The 19,502-nt window shown below is 36.1% G+C and overlaps 2 protein-coding genes across 13 annotated transcripts in view; both read right to left on the bottom strand.

Moving 5' to 3' along the window:
• LOC123550534 (malonate--CoA ligase ACSF3, mitochondrial-like) overlaps window positions 1–2,857 on the bottom strand; it is a 32,169-nt gene extending 29,312 nt beyond the window's left edge. Inside the window, exon 1 of one of the 2 annotated variants that reach the window (XM_053545657.1) lies at window positions 2,767–2,857. The gene's annotated coding sequence lies outside the window, so the exon portion shown is untranslated. Of the gene's footprint in view, window positions 1–2,626 lie in introns of both variants that reach the window. The other variant, XM_053545655.1, reaches the window with a different exon arrangement.
• Window positions 2,858–10,514: 7,657 nt separating this feature from the next.
• Window positions 10,515–19,502, bottom strand: part of LOC123549108 (protein NDRG3-like) — a 79,547-nt gene continuing 70,559 nt past the window's right edge. For all 11 annotated transcript variants that reach the window (XM_045336924.2, XM_045336928.2, XM_045336933.2 and 8 more), the window contains one exon: window positions 10,515–19,380. In XM_045336924.2, coding sequence (XP_045192859.2) covers window positions 19,280–19,380 — 101 coding nt within the window. In that variant the 3' untranslated portion in view covers window positions 10,515–19,279. The remainder of the gene's footprint in view (window positions 19,381–19,502) is intronic.

Genomic DNA, 19,502 nt, shown 5'->3' with positions numbered 1-19,502 from the left:
CTGTAGCGAATTCCTGTGAAGGTTCAGTATTAGAAAATAGTGTTTATTTCCTTAACCTTTCAAAGCATTAAGCAATACATTTGATAGTAGTGAAAGATAGTAAATAGAATAAAGTTTAGAAAAGATCACTTTTACGGTTTTCTGTTGTAGCCTCGTACGTCCAAATGACCAGATAGCAAAGAAATATTCCTGTTTTTTTAATTGGTGATGTAATACTACAATAAACATTTGTTGGCTATAAACTCTTGATAAACAGAAGAGAACAGAACATATCTGTTATTAGCTTTGTTCATAATACATCAAAAATATAGAATTGACATTTGCATAACATATAATATTACATCAGGTCTGACAATATGATAAAATTATAATAAATTTACAGATTATGAAAAGGATGATCATACAAAGTGCAAAATATATGGACAGGCGATCCATGGAAATCTATATATTATCTTGCTTTGATGATAAATCGTCTGTAGCGAATTCCTGTGAATGTTCAGTATTAGAAAATAGTGTTTATTTCCTTAACCTTTCAAAGCATTAAGCAATACATTTGATAGTAGTGAAAGATAGTAAATAGAATAAAGTTTAGAAAAGATCACTTTTACGGTTTTCTATTGTAGCCCCGTACGTCCAAATGACCAGATAGCAAAGAAATATTCCTGTTTTGTTGAATTTATTCAGTAACCTGTACAACTGATAATGCATCTCATTACAATCCAGATGAAAGTTGCTTCTAAATGCAATACCGGTATGCTTAAGTCTGATGTAATTAAGTGCAGTGATAGTAAACAAGTAAACATGGAAATCAACTGTACTATATCACGGTGTGTTATTTGTGCAATTTTTTGTCACTTTATATGTTTCATTCTAAGATGCCTGCCTCTGTTAAAACACTCTCACGATATTCATTTTTCTACATTCTAGCATAAAACTGCTGTTATTGTCACATTTCGGGGGTGTTTTAACAGGAGAGAAAACGTGTGTTAACAGAGAGATTCTCGCGCTCACGTGCTGTTATAACACCTTTTTATATATGCGAGTTCCGTGGCAAAGCGTAAACGTCATTCGGCCCCAAAACGGATAATTCAAAACAAAATGACGTCAACGTAAAAAACAACTCAGATATTCCCGCGCATTTCATGGAAATTTAATGACGTTGAGGTAGGATGTATTCATTTATTAGTATTTTTCCGCGTTTTATGCTAGAATAGCGTTAGCGCATGTTCATTTCGTGTTATAACATCTGCAGAATCCCTCGGGATACGTTGGTACCCTCGCCCTACGGGCTCGGGAACCAACCAATCCCTTGGGAGTCTGCAGACGTTATAACACGAAAAAACATGCGTTATCCCTACAGTATTCATTTGAAAGTTACATAAATAGTATGTTTTATGAATAAAATATGTTTGAAATACAGTGTAATTTCAAACTTTGCTATTAGCGCAGGACCGACCTGCCACGCAAGTTACAGGGGTAACATTATAGATCCATTTTGATTTGTAAAAAACCCTATAGTTTTAGTCTGTAATCGTAAATGAAAGTAAAAGTTAATATGATTTATAAAAGATATTCAAGTTATCAGAGTAATTTCCAGATTTATTATTAGCGCAGACACACATCCTGCGCAGATAAAAAATGTAATATTTCGTTCTCGTTATGACAGAAATCACTCTTTTTTCTATTCATTTTTCTACTCTATTCATTTGAAAATTACATAAATAGTATGTTTTATGAATGAAATATATCTGAAATACAGTGTAATTTCAAACTTTGCTATTAGCGCAGGACCGACCTCCCACGCAGGTTACAGGTGTAACATTATAGATCCATTTAGATTTGTAAAAAAACTCTATAGTTTTAGTCTGTAATCAAAGGCCTACCCTTTATTCAATCGATTTTGTACTATAAAATAATAATAATAATAATATAGATAAGATCTGTAAGAATTTTCTTTTAATTCTGTGACTTTTTTATTTCATCTTTTATCTTAGACATGTTGAGAGATATGCTCCCGTTGGCAGAAAGAATATTATTGGGAAATTTCAAAATATTTCATTATAATAAAAACGATATTTTGCTAAGTGTGTGCTCGGGTGAAGTAGAAAATTATAAAAATAGCCTAAAACATACCAGGGGACGACGTGTGCAAGATGGAGGAAATCACACCTTCACGCATGTTTGGGTTTTATTGCATCTTGTATAAGATTGGAGGTATTGACACCTGGTGACCGACTGCCGTGAATTTACTGATGTAGAAACAAATTTATGACACCTAATTTAAGTACCGAGATATTCAGCATTTGACATCTATATTTATTAATAAATTGACCAACTGCATGATTTATCAAACACGAAATGCAAATTTCTGATATATAAAGTTACATTTGTTATTTGCGCTGCGCATTTGGTAAATCGCGCAGGTTAAATTTATCCTGCGCAACGATTGGTAAATCGTTGCGCATATAACCAACGTACAACAATTTGTTATATGCGCTGCGCGTTTGGTAAATAGCGCAGATTGGTTATTTGCGCTCAACATATACATATAAGAGTCCAAAAACAAGATTCATCAAAACTAATTGGTGGTAAATACAGGGAAGTAACTCACTGTACTCAGACTTACCAAACCTGAAGTGTCTATCTACCAACTCTTTCAATCATAAAGAGAGTATGACGTGGAAGAGCAATATGGAATTACTTTGTAATATAAAAAAAAATAACCGTCCATGTGTAGTAAATATAAACAAAAATGTCTGTACTAACTTAGTTTAGTTTGCCACAAGGGCAATACTTCCCTTCTACAAATGTCCGACAGAAATCTAAGGGAGGCTATTGGTCTTGAATCAATCTAATCTATCAATCACCTATTCTTATTTACTGTTTAAATCTGATTACCTAAATATGATATGCATTTAAGCTTAAAGTAGAGAGAAAATCTTCATTTATATTTGCTATCTTTGATGTTAACCACCTAGATTTCTTGTACTGTACATTGGAATCGTCTCGGGGAAATATGGAACTTGATCTCAGTATTTTCTGGTTTAAATCTAATTACTTTAATCATTTATCGTTTTAAGCATCTTAGCCTGAAGTAGAATCAAACTTCTTTTTGTTAAAATACGTAAACAGCTAGATCTACCTACTTATCTTTTTTTTCCAAAACGCACACATTCAATACTTAGAAAATAGCCTTGACATTGCCAGTAACAAAGACCCTGATCATGGTGCTCCAAACAGATGTGCAACAAAGAAGTTATATTCTTTGGTCAAAAACTCCAAACAAGACTCCCAGAGTGTGTCCCCTCTCAAAGATCCAGTTTCAGAAATCCTGAAATCAAACAATACAGATATAAAAGCAAAATTAAATAACCAGTTTCAATCGGCATTCACCAACAAATCACCACTTTCTCTGAAACAAAATCGCCTTCAAAAACTTAGAAGCCTATATCCGTCTAAACATTGCCAATATCCCATAATGTCTGAAATTTCCATCGATAGAATGGGTGTCCTCAAATTACAAGCTAACCTAAAGCCAGACAAAGCTGCAGGACCAGACCGTATTCGTCCAATTGTCCTCAAGGAACTTCGGGATGAAATTGTTGATGTTCTGGTAGTAATCTTTCAAAAATCTATCTCCTCAGGCACTGTTCCAGCAGACTGGACAAGGGCTTTTGTTTGCCCGCTATTCAAGAAGGGGAACCCCAGTGACCCGGCAAATTATCGACCTATATCATTAACTTGTATACTGTGTAAAACACTAGAACACATAGTTGCCTCCAATGTCTCTGTCCACATTTCTAAACATAACATACTTTATGACCCCTAACATGGCTGTCGTGACAGGAGATCTTCTGAGACACAACTGATTGAGTTAACAGATGAGCTGATTAATAACATTTCCAGTCATAAACAAACTGACTTGATTCTGCTCGATTTCCGTAAATTTTAGCTTTTGATAAGGCCTTCTTCTAAAACTTCAAGATTATGGTGTCTGTCCACAAATCCTCAAGTGGTCTGAGGTATTTCAACTTGACAGAAGTCAATCTGTAGTCTTGAAGGGCGACCATTCCAAAGAAGTATCTGGTGTTCCACAAGGCTCCGTCCTTGGACCTCTGTACTTCCTAATTTATATTAACGATCTCCCATCCTCGATCAAGTCTCAATTTAAGTCCGACTCTTTGCCAACGATACTGTGGTCTACCTTACTATAATTCTCCCAATGACAGCAAAATCCTCCAGGAAGATCTTAACGAGCTAGAAAAATGGGAAAATGAGTGGGACATGGAGTTTAATCCTTCTAAATGCCATGTACTACACATCACAAAAAAACAAGGTTGTCATCAAAACCAAATATTTACTCCATGGACGTATTTTAGAGTCAGTTCCCAGTGCAAAATATCGTGGTGTTGACTTAACCGCAGATTTAAATTGGAATACACATATCACTAGAATATCTTCAAATGCTAATAAAACTCTTGGCTTCATAAAATGAAACATCACAACAACCAACGAAAATGTCAAAACATTAGCATACAAAACTCTTGTCCGTCCACAGTTAAAGTATTAGTTCTTGCATAAACTCTGTTGAAATTATCACTATGCATATTCTTTGTAAAACGAAACGGTCGTTGCAGGTTATCAAGTGGAAGGTTTGCCATAGAACTGAGTCCTTTGCAGAATAGTATTAGCCTGTTTTGCTTTCTTCTTTCAATTAAAGGAGTAAGTTCCATTTCACTTAAAATGAACCAGGTTCGTAACTATAGTCAGAAGAAATAAATCTTGCTGATCTTTTTTGGACGTTTTAACTTGCCTTGTACATAAATCTGGTGTGGATCGAATGCAGAATTAGCATATTCCAAAACCGGTCGGATTAATCCTTTGTAGGCTTGAAGTTTAACTTCAATAGGACACATGGATCCGAAATTCCTTTTTAGTAATCCTAAAGTTCTATATGCTTTGTTGCAGATTTCGTTGATATGTTTTCCAATTTAAATCATTTGTGATGTGCAATCCTAGATATTTAATTGATGTCAGAAATTCAAGACTTGTCCCAGCCAAAGTGTACTTATGTTTAATGATATTTTTCTTTCTGGTAAGAGTTATCATGTTACATTCGACGGGTTGGAATCACATACCCCACGATTTGGCCCAATTACCAAGTTTGTTAATATCTGATTGTAGATCCAAACAGTCCTCAGGCTGCTGGTTTTTAAATTCCCTATATTAAACAAACGGCAATAGTCTATCTGAAGAGATGTCATTTGATATATCATTAATATGAACTAAAAATAGAATTGATCCTTGAGGTACGCCTGAGTGCACGATCGAAGATTCGAAGCTTGAATCGTTTACTATAACATGTTGGTTTCTGTTAACTAAGAATGCATCTACCCACTGTAAAATATTCGCTGGGATTCCCTATTTATGTAATTTTAATTTTAACAGTTCATGAGTTACTGTGTCGAAAGCCTTTTCAAAATCAAGTATAAATACATGTATATCCACTTGTTTAGAATTGTCTATTAAGGACGTATGCTAGAATTTGGTGCGAAAATTTTCCCAATAACAGAATTTCTTTAAACTTTGGATATTGAAGGACAATCATCTAACAAACAAAAAAATGCAATAAAAATCATAGGTCACCGGCTTCGAAAAAGAGTTATCTGCCCTTGAAAACGGCATTTCCCCCAAAAATGACATTTTCAAGGGCAGGTAACTCTTTTTCTAATCTGGTGACCTATGATTTTTATTGCATTTTTTTGTTTCTTAGATGATTGTCCTTCAATATCCAAAGTTTAAAGAAACTCTGTTATTGGGAAAATTTTCGCCCATCTCATATACAGGGAATTCTAGCGTACGCCTTTAAAGTAGCCCAGTCATTAACTACCGTGACAAGTTGAGTTTCACAACTGTGATGTTTACGAAATGCATGTTTATTCAGGACAGAATGTTTTAGATTCGAGCAGATAAATGTATTCTAGAATCTTACAACATATACACACGTGTAAGAGATACATACCGGTCTGTAATTACTCGGTAGAGACCTATCGTTCTTCTTATAAAGAGGGCATATATTTGCTGATTTCCAGTCATTTGGAATTATACCACTGTCAATTGACTCTTGAAATAAATGTGCTAGGACGCCTGCAATACTAGTGCAAGTTCCTTCAATAGTCTTGGATGAAGACCGTCTGGACACATGACTTTAGAAGCATTAAGACCTGCTAGGATTTTTGCAACACTTGTTTAACCACTTTTAGTTTCCAAAGGGGGATAGCTAGTTTGTCACTTTTTCGGCTGTTTATGTATTTCCAAAATGGTTTAGTGTCCTGTTTAATTTCACCTACTAAGTTATTTACAAAGTTATCATGAGCAGTATTGACTGATTCCTTTACTTACTGACTTAACAGTTGCCATTTGTTTTTCAATAAGATATTTCCACTTTTCTTGAAGTTGGGTTTTATTTCTACGTTTTATCATACTTCTTATTTCACGAGTAATCCAAGGAAGAGATTTAGATGCTTTAGAAACTTTACTGGGTATATGTGATTTCACAATTTTCAATATAAAGTTAATTAAGTGCCAATTTCTTCAACAGATCTATTGTTATGATATCCATTAAAATACTGTTCTTGAGCAAACTTAAGGACATTCATTCCTCATGGATTCGTAAACACCATTAGAGTATTGGAAGTAAGTCCGTTTTGGTTGTTCTTGTTCTTCTGTGGGATGTTACATTTCAACGTTCCCATAAAAATATCGTGGTCACTTAGTTTATCCGGTGATATGACATTTTCAAATTGTCCAGGTAAAGTAGTTATTAGTAAACCCAGAGTGTTACTTTCTGTGAACTGTACACTTGCACTGTGATCATGTAGTATGTCTATTAAAGTTTGGCCATCACTATCAGCAAGACAAGAAGAGGATAATTTATTAAGTTTATATTTCCAGTCAAATTTTCTAAAGTTAAAATCACCGACTACATGTATGCCTGTGGTAACATTTGGTTTGACTAGTGCCTTATGTGGTTCTGGGACGATCTGTGTATGAAAAGAATTGGAACCAAGTGCCGTACCCTTGCATGATCGTAAGAGGCGACTAATAGGGTCTTAACACTTTGCTGTAACTCTGTGATTCCAGCAGGTATGCAAATTTTGATTCCATACCTCATGTTTTTATTTCGATGTAAATGAGATGTGAAACCAAAATTTGTAGTCCTGTTTGGCGCCATATAACCTATATTGTGTTGGTGCGCCGTAAAACCCAAATAAATAAATAAATAGTGTCTTAATTTTGTCCAGCTGTTGTTTAAAAAGGTCCATGTGATCTACTGGCGCGTCATACTCTCTGTACCAACTGCCAAACAAGAGCTCGTCGAACACGAAATGCCCCCTTGATGCATTAAGTAACTGCACAAGGGACAGAAATTACTTGTGCACAGGACATTTGACGTACTAACCTCAAATCAATAACTATGGGTCATTTACCAAGCATAGGTGAATTCTGTATCAAATGCAAAACCAAACCATTCTCTAGTTATTTGGCAAAAATAAGTTCTACTGTTCTGCGTCAATGTGAACTTGACCTTTGACCTACTGACCTCAAAATCAATAGGGGTCATCTGCCGGTCATGATCAACCTCCCTATTAAGTTTCATGATCCTAGTCCAAATAGTTCTAAAGTTACCGCCCGGAAATCGTTTAACTGTTCCGGGCCACTGTGACCTTGACCTTTGATCTACTGACCTCAAAATCAATAGGGGACATCTGTTGGTCATGACCAATCTCCCTATAAAGTTTCGAGATCCTCTGCCAAAGCGTTCTCAAGTTATCGTCCAGAAACAGTCTAACTGTGTTGGGTCACTGTGACCTTGAACTTTGACCTACTGACCTCAAAATCAATAGGGGTCATCTGCTCGTCATGACCAACTTCCGTATTAAAGTTCATGATCCTAGACCCAAGCATTCTTGAGTTATCATCCGGAAACCGTTTAACTGTTCTGGGTCACTGTGACCTTGACCTTACACCTACTGACCTCTAAATCAATAGGGGTCATCTGCTAGCCATGACCAACCTCCCTTTTAACTTTCATGATCCTAGGCCCAAGGGTTCTCAAGTTATCATCCAGAAACCATTTAGCTGTTCCGGGTCACTGTGACTTTAACCTTTGACCTACTGACCTCAAAATCAATAGGGGTCATCTGCTGGTCATGAACAACCTCCCTATCAACTTTCATATGATCCTAGGCCCAAGCCTTCTTGAGTTATCATCTGGAAACCGTTTAACTGTTCGGGGTCACTGTGACCATGACCCAGGGCTCCAGATAATTTTTTTGGCCTACTTTGTGAAAAGAAATAGAAATCGGTTTTATAACATATTTTTTGGGTGTAACGCCTATGAATTTGTTTTCAGTTCAGTTTCAGTTCAACATTCCAGTTTTTGCATTTTTTTCTCCCTTGACTTGCTTTAGCTTAAAACACTCGCTACTGAATCCAATAGAGTATTCAATATACCTATAAATATGCTGGGGATCATTTTCGTTGGTTTAAAAATGTGTAGAGTGTTTGTTCACATTTACATTCTTAGAAAGAGACATTTGTTGTTTACTCCACACCAGAAGCTGGTATTTTAAATCGACACCACTTTAAATTACACTAGCGTACCATCAATAATGTTCCCCAACTATTTGATTTACGCACACATTGAGTGTATAATATAGTTTAAGTTAGGTTTATAGAGTACCATTCAATGCGTGTGTACGTTCTATGTGGGAGAATTAATGCCGACCGTGCTCTGTTACGTAAAGCATTTAGATGATTCAGATTTTGTTTACGCTAGTCGAAAGTCATTGCGGGTGTTTCTGTAATTTCTTATACGTTTTTATACGCTTCAAAATTATCAGACATGCGTATATGCATTATTTCAAAGCATAATTTACGCTAATACGCATCTTATCTGGAGCCCTGATTGACCTTAGACCTACTAACCTCAAAATCAATAAGGGTCATCTGCTGGTCATGATCAACCTCCCTATGAACTTTCATGATCCTAGGACCAAGCGTTCTTGAGTTATCATCCGGAAACAGATTGGTCTACGGACGGACGGACCGACCGACATCTGCAAGACAATAAACCCCTCCTTCTTCTAAAAATTGGTCTTTTCCATTTAAGGTTAGATTAGCCCACACGTATTGTGAACTGTTTTCAACCAACTTCAGTGGTGCTGAACCAAGGTGTGACTTCACAAGGAGCATAGTGCCACCCCACATTTAAGGTCCTGTCGTGTTTGATAATGTTGCCCAAACTATTGGGAATTACTCCATTTGAATTACGGGTAATACTACTATCTATTTTTGTCTCATGTATTGCTACAATATCTGGGTTCTCAGTGTCTAAGGAAGTTTGAAATTCCGGCTTTTTTCCTCTTTTTAAATCCGTTAGTATTCACTGATACTAAAACAAGTTGATCTCTATCCATGGTTTCTGTTTCACAATAGGTTTACAGGACTCAGAAAGTACTTCAAAAGAATTTCGAGATTCAAAATTTGATGTGCTAGAGAAAGTTGACAGATTATTCGTTTCACAGTCTGAACATGCCCAAACACAATTAGTGGCTTTATAATCATGTAATCCTCAGGGCTAGCAGAAGCACATTTACAATGAATCCGCTTTTTACGATGACTCCGTGATCGGCACACATGTGCCCCCATCCCCCATACTGAACTAAACAGGTTGGCTATTGTCAACTGTGACTTGTCTACCATCTATTTATATGTTATGGACACGTTTCACTGATCAGCATGTTTGTTGACACTTTGTGTACATCTCCTTGATCGGTCTGGTCAGGCTTCACTCAGAGCACAAGCTCAATGTTCTCATGTACAAGAAATACAGACTGGCACCCTCATCAACCTGTCCATGACTATGGAGCATGTACTCCAGAAATGTAAAAGGAATGACCAGGTGCAAGCTGTGACTTGGCCGATTGATACCTCGATCCACCAGAAACTGTATGGAGGAATTGAGGATCTGCGGCAAACCAAAAAGTTTCATCGTGGCTACTGGTCCGACAGTGTAGGGCGAACGAAAAAGAAAACACTTCGTGCACCGAGTTCATCCAAAACTACACCTTGGGGCAAAGGTATAGACTTTTTTTCAAACTTGGCATATCAAACAACTTTACGTTTGGTCAAGAGACAGGGGGACTTGTAAAATATTGGAATTTTAACCCTCCTGCCCGTGAAAACACACCGAGTACGAAGGGCCATTTTTCTTCGAGTTCTTATGGCAATCTGACTGAACCATGCAGAGTCCCATTCTCTTTAGCAGTAGTCGTTTCTATTTGTTTTAAATTAAAATTCTCAAAACCATGTCTTAGACATGGCTAAGTTCTGACTGCCAATGCTAAAACCGTATCCCATTTATTTTGCAGGAAATAACAAAATATTGTTGAATAACAGGGTCTGATTAAAATATTGTTAAAGACATCAAAGTAAGAAGTAACAATTAATATTTTTCATGTCCTGTTTATTTTCCGTCTGTGATTTAATTACATCAAGTTAAAAACATAACACCACTAAGGTGAGACAGAAAAGCTTGTCAAAATAATGAGAAATAATAATACAATCACTACCAGGCTACTTCTTACGGTATCTTTTTCAACATAATATAGAACAGTACAAGCTTTAATAAGAGAGCCAAACTGATTCTAAATTGCTCATCTGCTTAATTTAATGACAACTGAACTGAAAAACTGATATTTTGGGAAATTTGACACGGCACCAATCATGTAAATTCATGAAGTGCTCCATGTTATGCTGTTACAGACCAAAGTATGCTGTATGAGTTGTAACTTCTCCTGTATGGTGTGTCTTCTTATATAATCAACACCATTTTGAACTTGAAATTAAGGTAAGGTAAACATTGTGTATACTTAACATTATGCAAGGTCAACAGCTATTCTACCTGGAACTGTAAACTATTTTCTTAAGGAGAAGTAATGCATTATTTAAGTTTCCTAGTAGTGATTGCACACAAAAATATGTAAACATCATTAAATGCCTTTCAAATGTACATTAACACAAAAAGTGTACATAATAAATATCTAACAAATTCATAACATAGATAATATGCAACTGTAAATCAGATACATTCTGTAGTTTAGAGAAACTTTTAATAAAGGCGTGAACAAAGTTGTTTCTCAATTGTTAACTGCTTGCTGACCATGTATAGCCAAGCTGACAAGAAACACTGATTATCACATTCTCTTTGTTTAAATTCCTGTAAGCTACAATGAAGACATAAATGTCGATGGTTTTCAAACCGACCTTTAGAATTTCATACAGATTGTGTTTACACTTTATAAAGCTACATAAAGATGAGTATTTTCAATTTAACAGGCATAGGAACAAATTCAATACTTATCTGTATCATTTGAAGTTTAAATGCACATGTAATAAATAGATTACCAGCTTTCATCCTGACAAATGCACTCAGTCTTTTGCAGCATATTATTGTGCATGCAGTATCTCCACTTCAGAAATACAACAGTGATAAATACAAAGCTACTGACCAATAAAATTTCAAACTAAATATGATGTATTATTATTAATTCAAAATATCTGATGCCAAATTTCTATTCTCAAACAGATCAAAAATAAGAAGCGTTCTTACCATTTTACGAGTTAACTTTTGTTGTATCAGGAATAAGTCCTGCCTAAAGGAACAGGACAAGCTAGGCCACATGAAAAGCCAAACCTGAATGTGATAATACTGTAACACAAAAATCAAACTAACAGTTAACTTATGATCTATAACAAGTATCTACTTAAAATATCTATTTTTTTTAAATTTCATTCAAGAGTCGTGAAACATTATGGCACTCTATTAAGCAAAAGTAATGTCTTTTCTAACTGTTTGTGTAATAACTGTGCAAGTATTCCTTGTAATACAGTGACCCAGTTTCAACTTTGTCAAAGATTTCACTAAAATTTCTGTCCAAGTTTCATTAAGACTGAGCCAAAATTGTGCCCTTTGGATAGGTTCTCATTGGATCTAAACATGTTTCACACAATTCATGCAAAAAAAGCATGACTTTTCAACAAAACTTACTTTTTCGCTAAAAGGAGTATCAGAACAATGTAAGTTGTTCTTACTAGCAAGGAAGGTAGCTCATCCTACATGTAAAAGAACTAAGTTCTCCTGTCATACACATTTCTGTATAAAAATACACAACATAATACAAAATATTAAAATCTGAACAAAATATATACATTATTCATAACATGGAACATGTAAATGATAAGGAATGTATAACAAAGGAAATAATCTTTTCAGTAGCTACATAAAATTCACACATATTTTATATTCACTGGCAATAAATAACCCCAAAAGCTTATGACACACCAAAAAATGAAGCCATCTTCACCAAATCATGTTTACATGAACATGTTATTTCATTAATAAAAGCATGGAGTAGGCTTGAAAATAAACTTACAGTTTTCAGTTTTATAAATGTTATGTGCTGCATTAAAAAGAGCAAACCTAAGGTTAAATAACATCTGAGTAATACAGGACAGAAAGGGAGTAATTCAGTTACAACACAGTGCATTCAGATAATAAACTTCACAACAATAACTGTCTTTACAACTACACAGCAATATAGTTTTTATCACAGTTTTAAGCATAAACAAAACATCTGCTATGCATAGATTATTCTCTGTTCATTTTCTATTGCTAGTATAATAAATATGAGGCCTGAACTGGCCCAAGTTGCCTTACTTGGGAGAAAGCAGCAAGGCAATGCTATACATAAGGTACGAAACTCTGCAACATTTTCATGTTGTTTTTTTTTTACAATTTTTTTACCATGACAAAAATCTAACCATAAACTTTCCAGCCTGTAACTCTTTGCATAGTATGCCCAAAGTTTAGCATCTGAGGAACTTTGCTTATAGCATGCTGGATGCTAAATGTAGAAGCTTTTTGCCCTAGACCTTACTTACATGAGCATTAGCTTATGTTACATGTAAAATATCTTATTACACTGTAAAGGAGGCAACTCAAGTAAAACCAAACTTATTCAAATTGTCCAAAAGGATCAAATTTCAACAAACTTGAAAGGAGACTGTTAAATCTTTAAATCTCCTCGGCCAGAGGCAAAATGAACCAAGAGTCAAGAGTTGTTTAACAACACATTTTATGAAAATCAACAACAGTTTAAAACAAGAGAGCCATAATGGCCCTATATCGCTCACCTGTTATCATTGCACTTAAGGACAAGAAGGTCAAAAAATCATAATCAAGATCAATCAAAAGAATCATGAGAAAATATAGTTGAAATTTTCTTAAAGGTACAGATAAGTCAAAAAACACCTAAAAATTGGAGGTACCATCCATGTTGTACCACAGAAAAGTGGTCTCGGTTTTTCCCTACAGCTAATAATAAAAAAGTTACTAAAGCTATTTATAGTAACATAAAAGGGAAGTAATTCAAAAAAATTATTGTAAGTGAACAAAAGAAGGATCTGCCAAACAAGAGGACCATGATGGTCCTGAATCGCTCACCTCTTCCCACATGACCCAGTTTTGAGTATGACGTCGTTTTTTCTATTATTTGACATAGTGACCTAGTTTTTGAGCTCATGTAACCCAGTTTTGAACTTGACCTAGATATTATCAAGATAAAAATTCTGACCAATTTTCATGAAGATCCATTGAAAAATATGGTCTCTAGAGAGGTCACAAGGTTTTCTATTATTTGACCTATTGACCTAGTTTTCGAAGGTACATGACCCTGTTTTAAACTTTATCTAGATATCATCAAGGTGAACATTCTCACTAATTTTCATGAAGATCTCATTTAAAATATGGCCTCTAGAGAGGTCACAAGGTTTTTCTATTTTTATACCTACAGGCCTAGTTTTTGACCGCACGTGACCCAGTTTCGAAACTGACCTAGATATCATGAAGGTGAACATTCAGATCAATTTTCATGAAAATCCATTGAAAAATATGGCCTCTAGAGAGGTCAATTTTTTTTCTAATTTTAGACCTACTGACCTAGTTTTTGACCGCAGTTGACCCAGTTTCAAACTTGACCTAGATATCATCAAGATGAACATTCAGACCAACTTTCATACAGATTCCATGAAAAGTATGGCCTGCAGAGAGGTCACAAAGTTTTTTTTATTATTTGACCTACTGACCTACTTTTTTAAGGCACGTGACCCAGTTTCAAACTTGACCTAGATATCATCAAGGTGAACATTCTGACAAATTTTTATGGAGATCCATTCACAAGTATGGCCTCTAGAGAGGTCACAAGGTTTTTCTATTTTTAGACCTACTGACCTAGTTTTTGACCGTACATGACCCTGTTTCGAACTTGACCTAGATATCATCAAGATAAACATTCAGACCAACTTTCATAAAGATCCCATTAAAATATGGCCTTTAGAGAGGTCACAAGGTTTTTCTATTATTTGACCTACTGACCTAGTTTTTGATGGCAAGTGACCCACTTTCGAACTTGACCTAGATATCATCAAGATGAACATTCAGACCAACTTTCATACAGATCCGATGAAAAATATGGCCTCTAAGAGAGGTCACAAGGTTTTTCTATTATTTGACCTACTGACCTAATTTTTGAAGGCATGTGACCTACTTTCGAACTTGACCTAGATATCATCAAGATGAACATTCTAAGTAATTTTCATGAAGATCTCATGAAATATATGGCCTCTAGAGAGGTCACAAGGTTTTTCTATTTTTAGACCTACTGACCTAGTTTTTGACCGCACGTGACCCAGTTTCGAACCTGACCTAGATATCATCAAGATGAACATTCAGACCAACTTTCATACAGATCCCATGAAAAATTTGGCCTTTAGAGAGGTCACAAGGTTTTTCTATTATTTGACCTACTGACCTAGTTTTTGAAGGCACGTGACCCAGTTTCGAACTTGACCTAGATATCATCAAGGTGAACGTTCTGACCAATTTTCATGAAGATCTTGTGAAATATGTGGCCTCTAGAGAGGTCACAAGGTTTTTCTACTTTTAGACCTACTGACCTAGTTTTTGATGGCACGTGACCCAGTTTCGAACTTGACCTAGATATTATCAAGATGAACATTCTGACCAATTTTCATGAAGATCTTTTGAAATATATGGCCTCTAGAGAGGTCACAATGTTTTTCTATTTTTAGACCTACTGACCTAGTTTTTGACGGCGCGTGACCCAGTTTCGAACTTGACCTAGATATCATCTAGATGAACATTCTGACCAACTTTCATAAAGATCCCATGAAAAATGTGACCTCTAGAGTGGTCACAAGCAAAAGTTTACGGACGAACGACGGACACTGCGCGATCACAAAAGCTCACCTTGTCACTTTGTGACAGGTGAGCTAATAAAAACAAGAGCACTGCAATGCAACGCAAATGCAGAGCAATATACACACAAAACAAAGTCATATGACCTTTGACCCCCTAAGCGTGACCTTGACCTTGAAGTGAGCCCATCCAAAACATGCGCTCTGCACATCGTTTCGATGAGGTGAACATTTGTGACAGGTTTCTTCGGAATCCTTCAAGGGATTCAGGAGTTACAGAGCAGAATGGATTGCTGACCAACAGACAGACGGACACCGAGGCGATAACATTATACATCCCTTCAGGCATATAAAAAGGAATCGAGATCTTATGGTGATACAATTTGTGTGCAAGTTTGGTTAAAATCAAATCATAAATGAAGCTGCTATTGTGCAAACAAGGTCAAAATAGCTAATTCTGGCCCTTTCAGGGGCCATAACTCTAACCCAAATTATGGGATCTAGCCGGTTCAAGAAAGGAACCAAGATCTTATGGTGACACAAGTTTTGTGCAAGTTTGGATAAAATAAAATCATAAATGAAGCTGCTATTGTGCAGACAAGGTCAAAATAGCTATTTTTGGCCCTTTCAGGGGCCATAACTCTGAAACCCATTAAGGGATCTGGCCGGTTCAAAAAAGGACCCGAGATCTTATGGTGACATAAGTTTTGTTCAAGTTTGATTAAATTCAGATCATAAATGAAGCTGTTATTGTGCAGACAAGGTCAAAATAGCTAATTCTGGCCCTATCAGGGGCCATAACTCTGGAACCCATAATGGAATCTGGCCAGTTCAAGAAAGGAACCAAGATCTTGCGGTGATATAAGTTGTGTGCAAGTTTGGTTAAAATCAGATCATAAATGAAGCTGCTATTGTGCAGACAAGGTCAAAATAGCTAATTTTGGCCCTTTCAGGGGCCATAACTCTGGAACCCATAATGGAATTTGGCCAGTTCAAGAAAGGAACCAAGATCTTATGGTGATACAAGTTGTGTGCAAGTTTAGTAAAAATCAAATCATAAATGAAGCTGTTATTGTGCAGACAAGGTCAAAATAGCTAATTTTGGCCCTTTCAGGGGCCATAACTCTGGAACCCATAATGGGATCTGGCCAGTTCAATAAAGGAACCAAGATCTTATGGGGATACAAGTTGTGTGCAAGTTTGGTTAAAATAAAATCATAAATGAAACCACTATCGTGCAGACAAGAAATTGTGGAAGGACGACGGAAGAAGGGCGATCACAAAAGCTCACCCTGTCACTATGTGACAGGTGAGCTAACAAAAATCCACAATATACACCCCCATTTTCGATCAAAGGAAGTAATTATTTTTAAGTCTTGTGTGCCTGTATGTTTGGGAGGTTCATGTAGTGGCATGTGGGGTTTTGTGCAGCAGCTTTTAAGAAACCCATTTTTTTCATAGAGGGTTTCTCTGGGGTACGGAGAGAATGTGGGCTGTTGAACTATGCACATTGCCTCATCACCATATTTCTGTATTTCAGGTTTCAAGTCAAAATCCTTGAATATATCTTACAGGTTATATTCCAAACACAAAATAAGATGTCAGATTTGACCTTTGAGCTCAATTTGTAACCTTAACCTTTGACATACTTACCTGGTTTTTTGTCCTCTGCAAATTGTCTCATTCATTTACACATATTCTAAGTTTGAAGTCGACAATTAAACTGTTTTAAAGTTATGCTCTGGACATGATGTATGCAAGACAAACAGACAGACAGATGATGGGAGAACAATAGCTATCCTGTGGAACTTTGATTCTGGTGAACAAAAAAACAACAAATTTAGGAGGCATAAGGTTGAATAAGCAAAAAAGCTAAATGATGGTTGTAAAACAAGAGCTGTCTCCGTAGGATGACACATGCCCCCGATGGCACTTTGAATGAATAGTTATGGCCAATGTTAGAGTTTAGGACCTTTGACCTACGGAGCTGGGTCTTGCACGCGACACATCGTCTTACTGTATCACACATTCATGCATAGTTATTTTAAAATCCATGCATGAATGACAAAGATAAGGACCAGACATGCCCATCAATGCACTATCATGAAAAATGATCTTTAACGTCTAAGTGTGACCTTGACCTTTGAGCTACGGACCTGGGTCTTGCGCACTGCACGTCGTCTTACTGTGGTACACATTCATGCCAAGTTATTTGAAAATCCATCCATCGATGACAAAGATATGGACCGGACACGCCCATCAATGCACTATCCTTTAACGTCTTAGTGTGACCTTGACCTTTGAGCTACGGACCTGGGTCTTGCGCACTGCACGTTGTCTTACTGTGGTACACATTCATGCCAAGTAATTTGAAAATCCATCCATCGATGACAAAGATATGGACCGGACACGCCCATCAATGCACTATCCTTTAACGTCTAAGTGTGACCTTGACCTTTGAGCTACGGACCTGGGTCTTGCGCATTGCACGTCGGCTTACTGTGGTACACATTCATGCCAAGTTATTTGAAAATCCATCCATCGATGACAAAGACATGGACCGGACACGCCCATCAATGCACTATCCTTTAACGTCTAAGTGTGACCTTGACCTTTGAGCTACGGACCTGGGTCTTGCGCACTGCACGTCGTCTTACTGTGGTACACATTCATGCCAAGTTATTTGAAAATCCATCCATCGATGACAAAGATATGGACCGGACACGAAAATTGCGGACAGACCGACAGACTGACAGACGGTTAAAAAACTATATGCCTCCCTTCGGGGGCATAAAAAACACCACTTACTGATAAAGAGCATGCAAAGGTATACACAAGTATGTAACAGAAATGTAGGCAAGTAGGTAACAGAAACAATACAAAAGAAGCTTGTGAACAATTTATATATTTACAAATCAAGCCATATAATAAAAACACAAAACAGTTCAAGAAAACAATGAGGTATGTACAAAAATAATGTAAATGTACAATTTCTGTCGCTGATAAAAAAAAAGCATTTTAAAATACAGAGCTGCTGGCACAATACTGCATTGCCAAGTACACTAGCAAACTACTGGCAGGGTTTTAAATTGGAAAGAAAAATATTGGCACATGCAGTTCATTTTACTATTTTCACAGCTTAACATACTTAAGTATATTCCAGAGTCAAGTGAAACAATTATACTGAACACAGAGCAGATTATCTTGACAGAACGTAAATTTCACATCACAACCACAAAGAAGCAAATGGACTGTTTTCTAAGTTTAACCTGAATTAAATGTATCAACATTTGCCACTATGAACAGATTTTAATTCTTGTAGAATAAACAAAAGAACTCTTAAATATTTTACAGCACTAGTACAGACAGGAGATTCAAAACAAAGTAATTATTTTACAGTGTGGAAGCAGTTTTCATATTTTCAAAACTATTCATACCATCTGTTCCCTTCCATCCATGCATTCTTAGTCTACACACAGCAATATTATATCATTGCCTATCACTGAGTCTTCTATAAACTTAAATATTTATATAATGCAGTAATCAACTGTTAACTTTTCTCACTGATAATTTGTAGAATAAATCAGTATCACTGATATAGTTTCATTTTTTCTTTCTTTTCATGTCCCCATATTGTCATCCAATGATCTATGTAAGTTGTCCGATATATGTGTTTACAGCATGCACAGAAAAATAAGCTTGCTGAACAAAAACTGTGAGAATAAAGCTTTCTCAATAAACATATATATTACAATGACAAGTGTAACCATAGTAACAATAACAGTAACAACAACAAGAAACAGTCTTCATCCAGTCCACTTTGCATTTCTTTGTTTAATCAATTAGAGTAGATCTGATTGGCTGAACATATAATATCCTTTTTAAAACCTCTGTTGTGATAGGCTTTTTACAAAGCAAAGAGTATAACTGGTTATTATCAGCAAACTGGCTGTGAAGCAAGTTCAGAATGGCTGAGAACACTTGTGCTGGAAGTTGTGCTTGTTTTGCTGTTAGTCTGTGAAGCTCTCATTGTTGGAACTGAAGTTGAAAGATTGATAAAATCTATAAAATTGACAATTCCATTCACTAAACTCACAATTTTTTACATTATTCATGGTTACATATTACAAACAAGAGCTGTCACAGGAGACAGCGCTCTC

Source organism: Mercenaria mercenaria, chromosome 6 (genome assembly GCF_021730395.1).
Source record: "Mercenaria mercenaria strain notata chromosome 6, MADL_Memer_1, whole genome shotgun sequence".
Lineage (NCBI taxonomy): Eukaryota > Metazoa > Mollusca > Bivalvia > Venerida > Veneridae > Mercenaria > Mercenaria mercenaria.
Note: the sequence above shows the minus strand (reverse complement) of the source record. Positions and strands in the feature narration are given on the sequence as shown.